At 45.9% G+C, this 14,394-nt stretch overlaps 1 protein-coding gene across 9 annotated transcripts in view; it reads left to right on the forward strand.

Annotated features, from left to right (window-relative positions):
- Positions 1-14,394, forward strand: part of rap1gap2a (RAP1 GTPase activating protein 2a) — an 87,713-nt gene that overhangs the window by 71,138 nt on the left and 2,181 nt on the right. For 8 of the 9 annotated variants that reach the window (XM_036964727.1, XM_036964725.1, XM_036964732.1 and 5 more), the window contains 12 exons: positions 47-147; positions 2,366-2,495; positions 2,704-2,859; positions 3,262-3,333; positions 6,853-6,939; positions 7,148-7,288; positions 9,588-9,734; positions 10,072-10,184; positions 10,398-10,496; positions 11,854-11,974; positions 13,018-13,126; positions 13,502-13,572. In XM_036964727.1, coding sequence (XP_036820622.1) covers positions 47-147; positions 2,366-2,495; positions 2,704-2,859; positions 3,262-3,333; positions 6,853-6,939; positions 7,148-7,288; positions 9,588-9,734; positions 10,072-10,184; positions 10,398-10,496; positions 11,854-11,974; positions 13,018-13,126; positions 13,502-13,572 — 1,347 coding nt within the window. Of the gene's footprint in view, positions 1-46; positions 148-2,365; positions 2,496-2,703; positions 2,860-3,261; positions 3,334-6,852; positions 6,940-7,147; positions 7,289-7,852; positions 8,049-9,587; positions 9,735-10,071; positions 10,185-10,397; positions 10,497-11,853; positions 11,975-13,017; positions 13,127-13,501; positions 13,573-14,394 lie in introns of those variants that run through there. The other variant, XM_036964734.1, reaches the window with a different exon arrangement.

A 14,394-nucleotide genomic window follows, 5' to 3' on the forward strand; every position in this document is an offset into this window, starting at 1 on the left:
TAATCTTCTCCCCTCATCGCTCTCTCCTCTCATCGCTCCACCCTAGACGTCAGAGGAGGAGTTGTTTGGGAACAACGAGGAGACGCCAGCCTTCCGAGAGTTCCTCAGTGTTCTGGGAGACAACATAGAGCTGAATGACTTCAAGGGGTGAGAGACATACAGTGTCAGTGAAAAGTGTGGACACGCCTACTCATTTCCAGGGTTTTTCTTTTGACTATTTTCTGCATTGTGGAATAAAAGTGAAGACCTCAAAACTATGAAATAACACATGTGAAATCACGTCGTAACCAACCAAGTGTTAAACCAATCCAAATATATTTTATATTTGAGATTCTTCAAAGTAGCCACCCTTTGCCTTGATGACAGCTTTGCATTCTCTCAACCATCTTCATAAGATAGTCACCTGGAATGCATTTCAATTAACAGGTGTGCCTTGTTAAAAGTACATTTGTGGAAATTCTTTCCTTCTTAATGTGTTTGAGCCAATCAGTTGTGTTGTGACATGGTAGGGGTGGTATACAGAAGATAGCCCTATTTGGATTAAGTGCATATTATGGCAAGAACAGCTCAAATAAGCCAGGAGAAACAACAGTCCATCATTATTTTAAGACATGAAGGTCAGTAAATCTGGAAAAGTTTCTTCAAGTGCAGTCGCAAAAACCATCAACCGTTATGATGAAACTGGTTCTCGTGAGGAGCACCATAGGAAAGGAAGATACAGAGTTCCCTCTGCTGCAGAGGATAAGTTCATTACGGGACGGCAGTAAGCCTAGTGGTTAGACCATTGGGCCAGTTACCGAAAGGTTGCTGGATCGAATCCCCGAACTGACAAGGTACTAATCTGTCGTTCCGCCCTTGAGCATGGCAGTTAACCCACTGTTCCCCGGGCGCCAAAGACGTGGATGTTGATTATGGCAGCCCCCCGCACCTCTCTCATTCAGAGGGGTTGTGTTAAATGCGGAAGACACATTTCAATTGAAGGCATTCAGCTATACAATTGACTATTGACTTTCCCATTAGAGTTAACTGCACCTCAGATTGCAGCCCAAATAAATGCTTCACAGAGTTCAAGTAACAGACACATCTCAACATCAATGTTCAGATGAGACTGAGTGAATCAGGCCTTCATGGTCGAATTGCTGCAAACAAACCACTACTAAAGGACACTAATGATAAGAAGAGACTTGCTTGGGCCAAGAAACATGAGCAATGGACATTAGACCGGTGGAAATCTGTCCTTTGGTCTGACGAGTCCAAATGTGAGATTTTTGGTTTCAACCGCCGTGTCTTTGTGAGATGCAGAGTAGGTGATCGGATGATCTCCGAATGTCTGGTTCCCACCGTGAAGCATGGAGGAGGAGGTGTGATGGTGTGGGGAGTGCTTTGCTGGTGAATCTGTCAGTGATTTATTTAGAATTCAAGGCACACTTAACCAGCATGGCTACCACAGCATTCTGCAGCGATACGCCATCCCATCTGGTTTGGGATGGCGTTTTTCAACAGGACAATGACCCAACACACCTCCAGGCTGTGTCCTTACACTTACATAGTTGACCTAGAAGGAGAGTGACGGAGTGCTGCATCAGATGACCTGGCCTCCACAATCACCCGACCTCACCCCAAATAAGATTGTTTGGGATGAGTTGGACCGCAGAGTGAAGGAAAAGCAGCAAACAAGTGCTCAGCATTATGTGGGAACTCCTTCAAGACTATTGGAAAAGCATTCCAGGTGAAGCTGGTTGAGAAAATGCCAAGCGTGTGCAAAGCTGTCATCAAGGCAAAGGATTATACTTTGAAGAATCTCAAATATAAAATCTGTTTTGATTTGTTTCACACTTTTTTGGTTACTACATGGTTCTATATGTGTTATTTCATAGTTTTGATGTCTTCACTATCATTCTACAACATAGAAAATAGTAAAAATAAAGAAAAACCAATGAATGAGTAGGTGTCCAAACTTTTAACTGGGTCTGTAGATACAACTCTACTATTTCTGCTCTACTTCTGAGAGGGAGGGGGAGAGAGAGAGAGGCAGAGAGAGGGAAAGAGAGAGAGAGAGAGACACAGAGACAACTCTACTACTACTCCAATACTGAGAGGGACACTGAGAGGGACAGAGTTTTATTTTAATTTTTATTTAACCTTTATTTTTCTAAGTCATGTAGGTACCACTGAGAGAGAGAGAGAGTTCATGCAGAGAGAGAGGGAGAATGGAGGGAGGGAATGATATATACTCCTGCTACCATTCCTCATGAGTAGGGCCAGGAGTTTTCCCTGTCACGTGATCAGGAAATGCTCCTGGCCCTACCCAATAATTGAACGTCATGGTAATGCTAATCATATAGTGTTGTCACTGTGGACCTAGGTTCCGTGGTGGTCTGGACGTATCCCACGGTCAGACAGGCTCTGAGTCCGTCTACACCGTCTTCAGACAGAGAGAGATGATGTTCCACGTCTCCACTAAACTACCCTTCACCGAGGGAGACGTACAACAGGTACTGACGACGCTACACCACACACAGCATAATAACAGTGGTTACAGTAGGTGTTTTGTGTGTGCGTGTGTGTCACTCATAAACACCCTCTGTTTCTTCTTTCCTCTCACCTCACACCTTTCTCTAATACTTGTGACTAATTATACTGTAGAACATACAGTCAAACAGTCCTAAGTTGTTTACAGAACACTATGCTCTTGTCCCTCAGCTCCAGAGGAAGAGGCACATAGGAAATGACATCGTGGCGGCGGTCTTCCAGGAAGACGCCACCCCCTTTGTACCTGACATGATTGCCTCCAACTTCCTCCATGCGTATGTGCTGGTGCAGGTGGAGAACCCTGGTACTGAACACACTACATACAAGGTCAGTACTATATCCTACTATGAACCTTACAGGATCACTATGTGATATTTGCTAGATTGTTTTTAAAAATGTATTACGGAGTGGACCTTTAAGGCATGGATATTATGTAACCGGTGTGAAATGGCTAGCTAGTTAGTGGTGCGAGCTAGTGGCATTTCAATCGGTGACGTCACTCGCGCTAAGACCTCGAAGTAGTTGTTCGCCTTGCTCTGCAAGGGCCGCCGCTTTTGTGTGACGATAGGTGACGATGCGTCGAGGGTGACTCTTGTCGATGTGTTCAGAGGGTCTCTGGTTCAAGCCCAGGTTGGGACAGGGAGAGGGACGGAAGCTACACTGTTGCAGTTACCTAAGCCAGACTCTCTATACAGTAGATGTGTGACATGAATTGCTTTGTGTCTGCAGGTGTCTGTTACAGCGAGGGAAGATGTACCTCCATTTGGCCCACCTCTCCCCAATCCAGCGGTCTTCAAGAAGGTAAGCAAGAGAGCGAATTACAGAAAAAGATACAGAGAGAGAGAGTGAGATTGAAGGAGAGGGATAAAGAGAGAGATAGAGATTGAAGGAGAGGGATACAGATACAGAGAGAGAGAGAGAGAGAGAGAGAGAGAGATTGAAGGAGAGGGATACAGAGAGAGAGAGAGAGAGATTGAAGGAGAAGGATACAGATACAGAGAGAGAGAGAGAGAGAGAGAGAGAGAGATATTGAAGGAGAGGGATACAGATACAGAGAGAGAGAGAGATTGAAGGAGAGGGATACAGAGAGAGAGAGAGAGATTGAAGGAGAGGGATAGAGAGGGAGAGAGAGAGAGAGAGAGAGAGAGATTGAAGGAGAGGGATAGAGAGAGAGAGAGAGAGAGAGAGAGAGAGGGAGGGATACAGAGAGAGAGAGATATTGAAGGAGAGGGATACAGAGAGAGAGAGAGATGGAGTTAAAGTTTCCCATTGTTATTTACAGTGAAAGTTTGATGAGAAACCTGCCATCATATACAGTTTATTCAGAAAGTATTCAAACTCCTTCACTTATTCCACATAATGTTGTGTAACAGCCTGAATTCAAAATATATACAGTGCCTTGCGAAAATATTTGGCCCCCTTGAACTTTGCGACCTTTTGCCACATTTCAGGCTTCAAACATAAAGATATAAAACTGTTTTTTTTGTGAAGAATCAACAACAAGTGGGACACAATCATGAAGTGGAACGACATTTATTGGATATTTCAAACTTTTTTAACAAATCAAAAACTGAAAAATTGGGCGTGCAAAATTATTCAGCCCCCTTAAGCTAATACTTTGTAGCGCCACCTTTTGCTGCGATTACAGCTGTAAGTCGCTTGGGGTATGTCTCTATCAGTTTTGCACATCGAGAGACTGACATTTTTTCCCATTCCTCCTTGCAAAACAGCTCGAGCTCAGTGAGGTTGGATGGAGAGCATTTGTGAACAGCAGTTTTCAGTTCTTTCCACAGATTCTCGATTGGATTCAGGTCTGGACTTTGACTTGGCCATTCTAACACCTGGATATGTTTATTTTTGAACCATTCCATTGTAGATTTTGCTTTATGTTTTGGATCATTGTCTTGTTGGAAGACAAATCTCCGTCCCAGTCTCAGGTCTTTTGCATACTCCATCAGGTTTTCTTCCAGAATGGTCCTGTATTTGGCTCCATCCATCTTCCCATCAATTTTAACCATCTTCCCTGTCCCTGCTGAAGAAAAGCAGGCCCAAACCATGATGCTGCCACCACCATGTTTGACAGTGGGGATGGTGTGTTCAGCTGTGTTGCTTTTACGCCAAACATAACGTTTTGCATTGTTGCCAAAAAGTTCAATTTTGGTTTCATCTGACCAGAGCACCTTCTTCCACATGTTTGGTGTGTCTCCCAGGTGGCTTGTGGCAAACTTTAAATGACACTTTTTATGGATATCTTTAAGAAATTGCTTTCTTCTTGCCACTCTTCCATAAAGGCCAGATTTGTGCAATATACGACTGATTGTTGTCCTATGGACAGAGTCTCCCTCCTCAGCTGTAGATCTCTGCAGTTCATCCAGAGTGATCATGGGCCTCTTGGCTGCATCTCTGATCAGTCTTCTCCTTGTATGAGCTGAAAGTTTAGAGGGACGGCCAGGTCTTGGTAGATTTGCAGTGGTCTGATACTCCTTCCATTTCAATATTATCGCTTGCACAGTGCTCCATGGGATGTTTAAAGCTTGGGAAATATTTTTGTATCCAAATCCAGCTTTAAACTTCTTCACAACAGTATCTCGGACCTGCCTAGTGTGTTCCTTGTTCTTCATGATGCTCTCTGCGCTTTTAACGGACCTCTGAGACTATCACAGTGCAGGTGCATTTATACGGAGACTTGATTACACACAGGTGGATTGTATTTATCATCATTAGTCATTTAGGTCAACATTGGATCATTCAGAGATCCTCACTGAACTTCTGGAGAGAGTTTGCTGCACTGAAAGTAAAGGGGCTGAATGATTTTGCACGCCCAATTTTTCAGTTTTTGATTTGTTAAAAAAGTTTGAAATATCCAATAAATGTCGTTCCACTTCATGATTGTGTCCCACTTGTTGTTGATTCTTCACAAAAAAATACAGTTTTATATCTTTATGTTTGAAGCATGAAATGTGGCAAAAGGTCGCAAAGTTCAAGGGGGCCGAATACTTTCGCAAGGCACTGTATATATTTTTAAATTCACAACCATCTGTCTACACACAATACCCCATTACAAAGTGAAAACATGTTTTTAGACATTTTTGCAAATGTATTAAAAATTAAATACAGAAATATGTCATTTACATAACCATTCACACCTGCAAGTCAATACATGTTAGAATCACATTTGGCAGCGATTACAGCTGTGAGTCTTTCTGGGTAAGTCTCTAAGAGCTTTGCACATCTGGATTGTACAATATTTGCCCATTCTTCTTCTTCAAACTCTGTTAAGTTGGTTGTTGATCATTGCCAGATTTCAAGTCTTGCCATACATTTTCATGCCGATTTAAGTCAAAACTGTAACTAGGCCACTCAGGAACATTCAATGTCGTCTTGGTAAGCAACTCCAGTGTAGATTTGACCTTGTGTTTTATGTTATTGTCCTGTTGAAAGGTGAATTTGTTTCCCAGTGTATGTTGGAAAAGCAGACTGAACCAGGTTTTCCCTCTAGGATTTTGTCTGTGCTTCGCTCTAGTCCATTAATTTTTTATCCTAAAAAAGCATACCCATAACATGATGCAGCTACCACAATGCTTGAAAATATGAAGAGTGGTACTCAGTGATGTGTTGGATACGTCCCAAACATAAAAGTTTGTATTGAGGACGAAAAGTGAATTGCTTTTCCTCATTTTTTGCAGTATTACTTTAGTGCCTTGTTGCATATAGGATGCACGTTTTAGAAAAAATATTTATACCCATCTACCAATAGGTGCCCTTCTTTGCCAGGAATTGGAAAACCTCCCTGGTCTTTGTGGTTGAATCTGTGTTTCACATTCACTGCTCGACTGAGGGACCTTACAGATAATTGTATGTGTGGGAGACAGAGATGAGGTAGTCATTCAACAATCATGTTTAACACTATTATTGTACACAGAGTGAGTCCATGGAACTTATGATGTGACTTGTTAAGCACATTTTTACTCCTGAACTTATTTAGGCTTGCCAATAACAAAGACTATGAATATTTATCGACTCAAAACATTTCAGCTTTTCATTTAGAATTTTTTTAAATCTAAAAACATAATTCCACTTTGACATTAGGGGGTATTTTGTGTATAGACCAGTGATACAAAATCTCAATGTAATCCATTTTAAATTCAGACTGTAACACAACAAAATGTGGAACATTTTGTGAATACATTCTGAAGGCGCTGTAGCAGTCCTTTTCGTCCCGTCGACTCCAGACGACCAAATGATGATGAGTATGGTGCTGATGAAAGTCACCTCTCCCCCTCCATCCCCCTCCCCCCTCCCCTTCTCCTCTCTCCACAGGGTCCCGAGTTCCGCGACTTCCTGCTGACAAAGCTGATCAATGCAGAGAACGCCTGCTACAAGTCTGACAAGTTTGCCAAGCTAGAGGTGAGAGGGGCAGATGACTCAAGACACCCTGGATGTGTTGTTCAATCGCTTTCATCTATCTCAGTCACCTCTACCACCCCTGCTTCTTAAATGATACGTGGTGGTGTTGTTTCGTGTGTGTGTTTGCTTGCATCTGTGCGTCTGTGTGTCTCTATGCATATGTGTGCATATGTGTCTGTGGGTGTGTGTGTGTGTGTGTGTGTTCCAGGGGCGGACGCGAGCTGCCTTGCTGGATAACCTTCACGATGAGCTCCACAGACAGACCCAGGCTACTCTGGGGCTCGGCCACGCTGGGGAGGAGGACAAGCTGGAGAACGGGGGCCATGGGGGACTGCTGGAGTCCTTCAAGGTGACTCTTTAACACAGTTCTTTACCTCGTCATCTGACTCCATGTCTGAACCTGTGTGAACCTGTCTGAACCTGTCCCGTACCCTCTCTTTCACCTATCTAGTTGTCTACTGATGTTGTCTCTCTCGCCCTCTCTTTCTCTCTCTCGCTCTCTCTCTGTCTACCTCTCTCTCTCTCTCTCCCTTTCTCTCTGTCATGCGCTTTCTCTCTCGCTGTCTCTCTCTCCCTTTCTCTCTGTCAAGCGCTCTCTCTCTCTCTGTCTCTCTCTCTCTCTCACTCACACGCAGACACACAGACCCTCTCATATTATCTCCCTCTCTCTCTCTCGCTGTCTCTCTCTCCCTTTCTCTCTGTCTAGCGCTCTCTCTCTGTCTCTCTCTCACTCACACGCAGACACACAGACCCCCTCTCTATTTCTCTCCCTCTCTCTCTCTCTGTCTCCCGCCACGCTGCTGTTGGTTGAGATTACGGGATGTTAATCATCGTACCACCTTACCCGTCTCTCTCCCTTCCTCCCTCCCCCATCCCCCCTGTCTGACCATATGGTGTCTCGCTGTGTTCACAGGCAGTGTGGAGGTGTGTGTTGCATGCCACTCATTCAACCACTGGGGATGCTGTGCTCATCTCTACAACAGCAGTCATTGTCTATTACCTGTCATCGCAGATACTGTATCATACTGATTGAGAATCAGAACAAAGCATACCACGTCTTGAAATCATCTCCAAACATTGAAACACTCAATAAAGACTGTTCCGGCGTTTTTGTTTGTTGTGTTTTATGCCCTGGCGACTAACATTGAAACCCAGCGCCCCTATTTCCCTCAGTCTGACCTCCTAGTGATGACACGTTATCATGAGGCTTGTGATGATTTCCTTCACGATTTCAGTGACCTCAGATAGTAGCCTAGTACACAGGACATCATTATCAGTCATATTCAGTGTTAGAGAAGCTACTTTGAAAATATTGTTTACGGAGCTACCAATTACTTCACACTGGAAGAGGTTAAGGTACACTAAAGCTACCTTTAAGACCAATATAGTTGGCTTAACGAAAGCTACTTTGAAAAAGTAGTTCACTGCATTATCATAGCTAAATCTGAAATGTCGTAGACTACAAATTGCAACCCCCCAAAAAACGGATCATTCTGGAGTCAGATGCTAACACAATGTATAATTTAGCCTGTTGAACACGTTTCACCTGAGAATTAGGCAGGTCTGATGCCAAAAAAGAAAGGAAATTCTTGTTTATCCATATTTTATGTTATTTTAAATTTTAAAAAGTAGCGCATAGTTCCACTAGTAAAACACTACTGAAACACTACCTAGATTATAACTTCATTCAACTACCATCAAGCTGCTGCTAAATGTAGTTAAATTACTAGTTGAATTACATGTAGTTCGCTACTCCCCAACACTGTTAACATTACAGTCATATCTCTCACTGTCCATGCATTGCATTGCTCTCCTTATTCCTCTGTGTAGGAGAAGTGCACTCTCTGCTGACAGTACACTGTAATAGCAGGTTTGACCTTTCCCATGAACATAAATCTGATTTGATCAATATCAGATACATTCATTTTACCCAACCACATTATCAATAGAATACATAAAGAATATTCTATAATACTCACCTAATCTTGAGTAATTTGGCCATATGCTCGATGTTTACGACGTCTGTCCATGAGAGTTTAATACACACCACAGTCAAAGAGCTTTGGAAATTGACGAGTACACAGGTTGGGTTTAGTTGCAGGATGCAGTAGGTAGTTGGACCAGTTCGAATCCCGGGCCAGGCGCTGGGAAAAAAATAGGGTGAATTGATCTGGAAACTGGAGGGCTGCTGGGTTCACATCCTAAAGATGTTCCCCCTTGGGTTGGGCCCTTAAGCAAGGCTCCTTTACCTGAGAACATGTTCTCTATCCAGGGGTACTGCGCTTGTCTCAACTGTGTGCTGAGATAATGACTGTATTCATTTCCCTTCTCTTCCTCTGTCCTCTTTACTCTCTCACTCCGTCTCCGCTCTCTCCTCTGTCCCCGTCTCTGGCCCCGTCTCTGTCCCCGTCTCTGTCCCCGTCTCTGTCCCCTCCTCTGTCCCCGTCTCTGTCTCTGTCCCCTCCTCTGTCCCCGTCTCTGTCCCCTCCTCTGTCCCTGTCTCTGTCCCTGTCTCTGTCCCCGTCTCTGTCCCCTCTGTCCTCTCCTCTGTCCCTGTCTCTGTCCCCGTCTCTGTCCCTGTCTCTGTCCCCTCCTCTGTCCCCGTCTCTGTCCCCTCCTCTGTCCCCGTCTCTGTCCCTGTCCCCTAGCGTGCCATGCGCGTCCGGAGTCACTCCATGGAGACCATGGTGGGGTCCCACCGTCACCGGAGTCCAGGGGTGGGAGGGGGGGTCCCGGCCAGCTTGAGTGGAGGGGGGCTGCCGCAGAGCACCGAGTGCACAAAGAGTACCTTCTCGGTGAGCAGGGGGGAGAGGGTGAAGGGGGAGGAGTGCTTGAGGTCATAAAGTCATATTTACACACAAATGAAACTGGACATACACATAATCGTGGTAAATTGCACGTTTTGCAAACATTTGCTCCAATTAGTCTTATGATATCAACATGTACTTTTGCAAACAGTCCCACCCATGTAACATAATCATACAATCGGTGTGCTGGTGTAGTTTCAACTGTTTTGTATGTGAAGGGTAGTGGTCCATCACAATGTAGCCCAAATCTGCCTTAATTGAGCTCTATCAGCCTCTTAAAGCTGTATATTGCCTGCTAGTTAATGCTGTTTCTCTCTCTCTCCAGCCACCAATGCTGTCAGCCAAGTCTCCCCTAAAGAGTCCAGTGAAGCGTCGTTCAGGCCTCTTCCCCCGTCTCCACTCCAGCACAGAGAGCCCCTCGGACAGACACGCACGCAGGTCAGCAGGCTTTCCATAGCCTGGTCCCAGATCTGTTTGGGCTGTTTTGTTAATGACCACAGGAGCTGGCAAGACATCACAAACAGATCTGGGACCAGGCTTTGCATTCAGGTGAACTTTTGGTTTGTGTATTTATCATCACTAATACTGAGGCTTTTGTCATGTCATTGTGTACTTGTTCTAACTGCTAACTTGGTCTGTATGTTGTTGCAGTGACCAAAAGACCCCAGACATCTGCCCCCTCGGACAGGAAGGGAGATCAGAGACGTCGTCCAACCCCAGCTCGCCAGAGATCTGCCCCAACAAGGAGAGGTGAGATAAACCACAAACAAAACAGTGAACATGAACACACAAGGTGTGCACATGCTTTGTAAACCTCTCCTCTACTCCCATCCCCTCTCCTCCCCTCTCTTTTCCTCTTGTCTCCTCTCCTCCCCTCTCCTATCTTTTCCTCTCATCTCCTCTCCTTCCATCCCCTCTCCTCTCCTCTCCTCCCCTCTCCCATCTTTTCCTCTCGTCTCCTCTCCTTCCATCCCCTCTCCTCTCCTCCCCTCTCCTATCTTTTCCTCTCGTCTCCTCTCCTTCCATCCCCTCTCCTCTCCTCCCCTCTCCTATCTTTTCCTCTCATCTCCTCTCCTTCCATCCCCTCTCCTCTCCTCTCCTCCCCTCTCCTATCTTTTCCTCTCGTCTCCTCTCCTTCCATCCCCTCTCCTCTCCTCTCCTCCCCTCTCCTATCTTTTCCTCTCGTCTCCTCTCCTTCCATCCCCTCTCCTCTCCTCCCCTCTCCTATCTTTTCCTCTCATCTCCTCTCCTTCCATCCCCTCTCCTCTCCTCCCCTCTCCCATCTTTTCCTCTCGTCTCCTCTCCTTCCATCCCCTCTCCTCTCCTCCCCTCTCCTATCTTTTCCTCTCATCTCCTCTCCTTCCATCCCCTCTCCTCTCCTCTCCTCCCCTCTCCTATCTTTTCCTCTCATCTCCTCTCCTTCCATCCCCTCTCCTCTCCTCTCCTCCCCTCTCCCATCTTTTCCTCTCGTCTCCTCTCCTTCCATCCCCTCTCCTCTCCTCCCCTCTCCTATCTTTTCCTCTCATCTCCTCTCCTTCCATCCCCTCTCCTCTCCTCTCCTCCCCTCTCCCATCTTTTCCTCTCGTCTCCTCTCCTTCCATCCCCTCTCCTCTCCTCCCCTCTCCTATCTTTTCCTCTCATCTCGTCTCCTCTCCTACCATCCCTTCTCCTCTCCTATCTTTTCCTCTCGTCTCCTCTCCTTCCATCCCCTCTTCTCTCCTCTCCTATCTTTTCCTCTCGTCTCCTCTCCTTCCATCCCCTCTTCTCTCCTCTCCTATCTTTTCCTCTCGTCTCCTCTCCTTCCATCCCCTCTTCTCTCCTCTCCTATCTTTTCCTCTCGTCTCCTCTCCTTCCATCCCCTCTTCTCTCCTTTCCTATCTTTTCCTCTCTTCTCCTCTCCTTCCATCCCCTCTTCTCTCCTTTCCTATCTTTTCCTCTCTTCTCCTCTCCTTCCATCCCCTCTCCTCTCCTATCTTTTCCTCTCGTCTCATCTCCTCTCCTTCCATCCCCTCTCCTCTCCTATCTTTTCCTCTCGTCTCATCTCCTCTCCTTCCATCCCCTCTTCTCTCCCCTCCTCTAATGCTGTTCCTCTACCTCCTGTCACCAGGCCGTTCCTCAAGCTGAAGGACTGCAGCAGCAGCAGACCCAACATCTCTCGCTCCTCCTCCAGCACCAGCAGCTTCAGCAGCACCACCGGAGAGGGAGAGGCCCTGGAGGAGCTTGACACTGTGAGGGCCCGCGGCCACGCCACTGGAGAGGCTGGGGAGGGGGAGGCCCTTGAGGCATTGTGCTGGGGGCGTATGGAGGATGGACAGAGGGTTGGGGGGTAGGGAGGCAGGGGGACAATGAGGCGGTGGGCTGGGAGACAGGGCGACAGGTGGCTGTAGAGCAGAGGGGTAGGGGAGTGGGGTGTGTTGAGATGGGCTTGGGTGAGCCATAGCATTTGGATCAGGACCGGCATGGTGCTTCTGGCACAAAATTGGGCAGGTCATAGGCCTGTGGTGCTCAGAAGTGGTGGGATCCAAAATGATGTATTGTATAAGGACCATGTTTGTTTTATCATTAACTGCATGAAGGCATCAACAAATTGCACAGTTGGAATGATGTGAGAGGATCTGGCAGCACTGAGAGAAGAAATAGAGGGGATGCAACCTCATGACAGCTGGTGATTAAGTCAATTATGGTTCCTGTCACTCTCTCTGGATCATATTGTGTTGGATGTCAATCACGCACGCTTGGCAAAGGATGACAATGTCATATCATTGTTGTATCACCCACACATTACACAAACAGATCCGTGTTTACACACACAGAACTGCTGTTCCAGAGTTTACAGCTCAGTTTACAGTCTTGCTGTTGAACAGAACTCTGTTAATATCCTACGGCTGGAATTTGTGTGTCCCTCCGGAGCAGTTTTGGAGAGCACAGCGGCAGCACAGTGCTGAAAACCGACCATGTGTAGTAATTCCAGCTAAAGTCTGTCTGCCTTGAATTAGTAGCCCTAGTCTGTAGTCTGTAGTGTGTAGTCTGTAGTGTGTAGTCTGTAGTCTGTAGTGTGTAATCTGTAGTGTGTAGTCTGTAGTCTGTAGTGTGTAGTCTGTAGTCTGTAGTGTGTGTGACAGTGGAAGCATACAAATTGATGAATACCCTCACCCTGACAGCTCATCCTCATCTTCCTCTTCTCCTTCCTCTTCTTCCTCCTCTTCTCCCTCCTCGTTGTCCGTCCCTCTTCCTCTTTTTCCTCATCGTCATCCTCCTCCTCCTCTCCCAGGGAACCCACCCGTCCATAGCCTCGTCATCCGTGTTCAGCCCCTTCCCTTCCCTCAGCGTGGAGAGCCAAGGCTCGGCCACCCCCCTCATCATGTGTCGCAGTCCCACAGGTAACACTGATACACTACACAACACCTAGGTGTGACTGACCGGGATCCAAATCTGGGTCTCCTGCGCACCACAAGACCATGTTAGCCCTCTGGGCTAAAGTCTAGGCATTCTGCAAGTCATCAGGCTTGCTCAACACATGAGTATGGTTTTCAACCACCTCTGTTGTATACTGTAGGTCTCTATGCCCTCTGTGTCCATATGTTACACTCTAGAGTACAGTCGTGGGTTTGTTTACCTTCTTTACTATCAGGAAGCTCACGTTACTTACGTGATTGTTTGCGAGCATGTTTCCTCATCCTCAATGTGTGATTGACACTTAATAATAGACTATGTATTCGTCTGTTAACGGAGGCTTTATCTTATTCTCCCTCCAGATGTGAAGAGCAAGATGTCTCCCAGGTCAAACTTGAAGTTCCGCTTTGACAAGATGAGCCACTCCACAACAGTAAGTGATGTCTCACTGTACTATACTGTACTCTACTGTAATATACTATACTGTACTGTACTCTACTGTAATATACTATACTGTACTGTACTCTACTGTAATATACTATACTGTACTGTACTCTACTGTAATATACTATACTGTACTGTATTATACTATACTGCACTGTACTATACTTAAGCAATAAGGCACAGGGGGTGTGGTATATGGTCAATATACCACAGCTAACGGGCATTCTTATGCACAACGCCACGCTGAGTGACTGGATACAGCCCTTAGCCGTGGTATATATACCACCAACCTCCGAGGTGCCTTATTGCTTTTAGAAACTGTTTACCAACGTAATCAGAGCACTATAAATAAATGTTTTGTCATATCTGTGGTGTACAGTCTGATATACGACGGCTGTCAGCCAATCAGCATTCAGGGCTCCAACCACCCAGTTTAAAATATACTATATACTTTACTATACACTGTACTGTACTGTACTCTACTCTACCGTGCCGTATGTGTGACAAACACACTGCTCAGTTAATGGAGCCTTGAAGTGAGACACTGTCTGCTCTGAGCTAGGTTCTGTATCACAGTCCCTTCACTACACTGTCTGCTCTGTGCTAGGTTCTGTATCAGAGCCCCTTCACTACACTGTCTGCTCTGAGCTAGGTTCTGTATCAGAGCCCCTTCACTACACCTCATCTCTTATCTTCAGTACACTATCTAGCTAGAGATCCTGCATTAACCTGTCAGCTTGATCTCTCATTCGAATAGTGATGATGATGATGATGATGTTGTTGTAATGGGACATTTCTGTTATTTTCTATT

This window comes from Oncorhynchus mykiss, chromosome 27 (assembly GCF_013265735.2).
Source record: "Oncorhynchus mykiss isolate Arlee chromosome 27, USDA_OmykA_1.1, whole genome shotgun sequence".
NCBI lineage: Eukaryota > Metazoa > Chordata > Actinopteri > Salmoniformes > Salmonidae > Oncorhynchus > Oncorhynchus mykiss.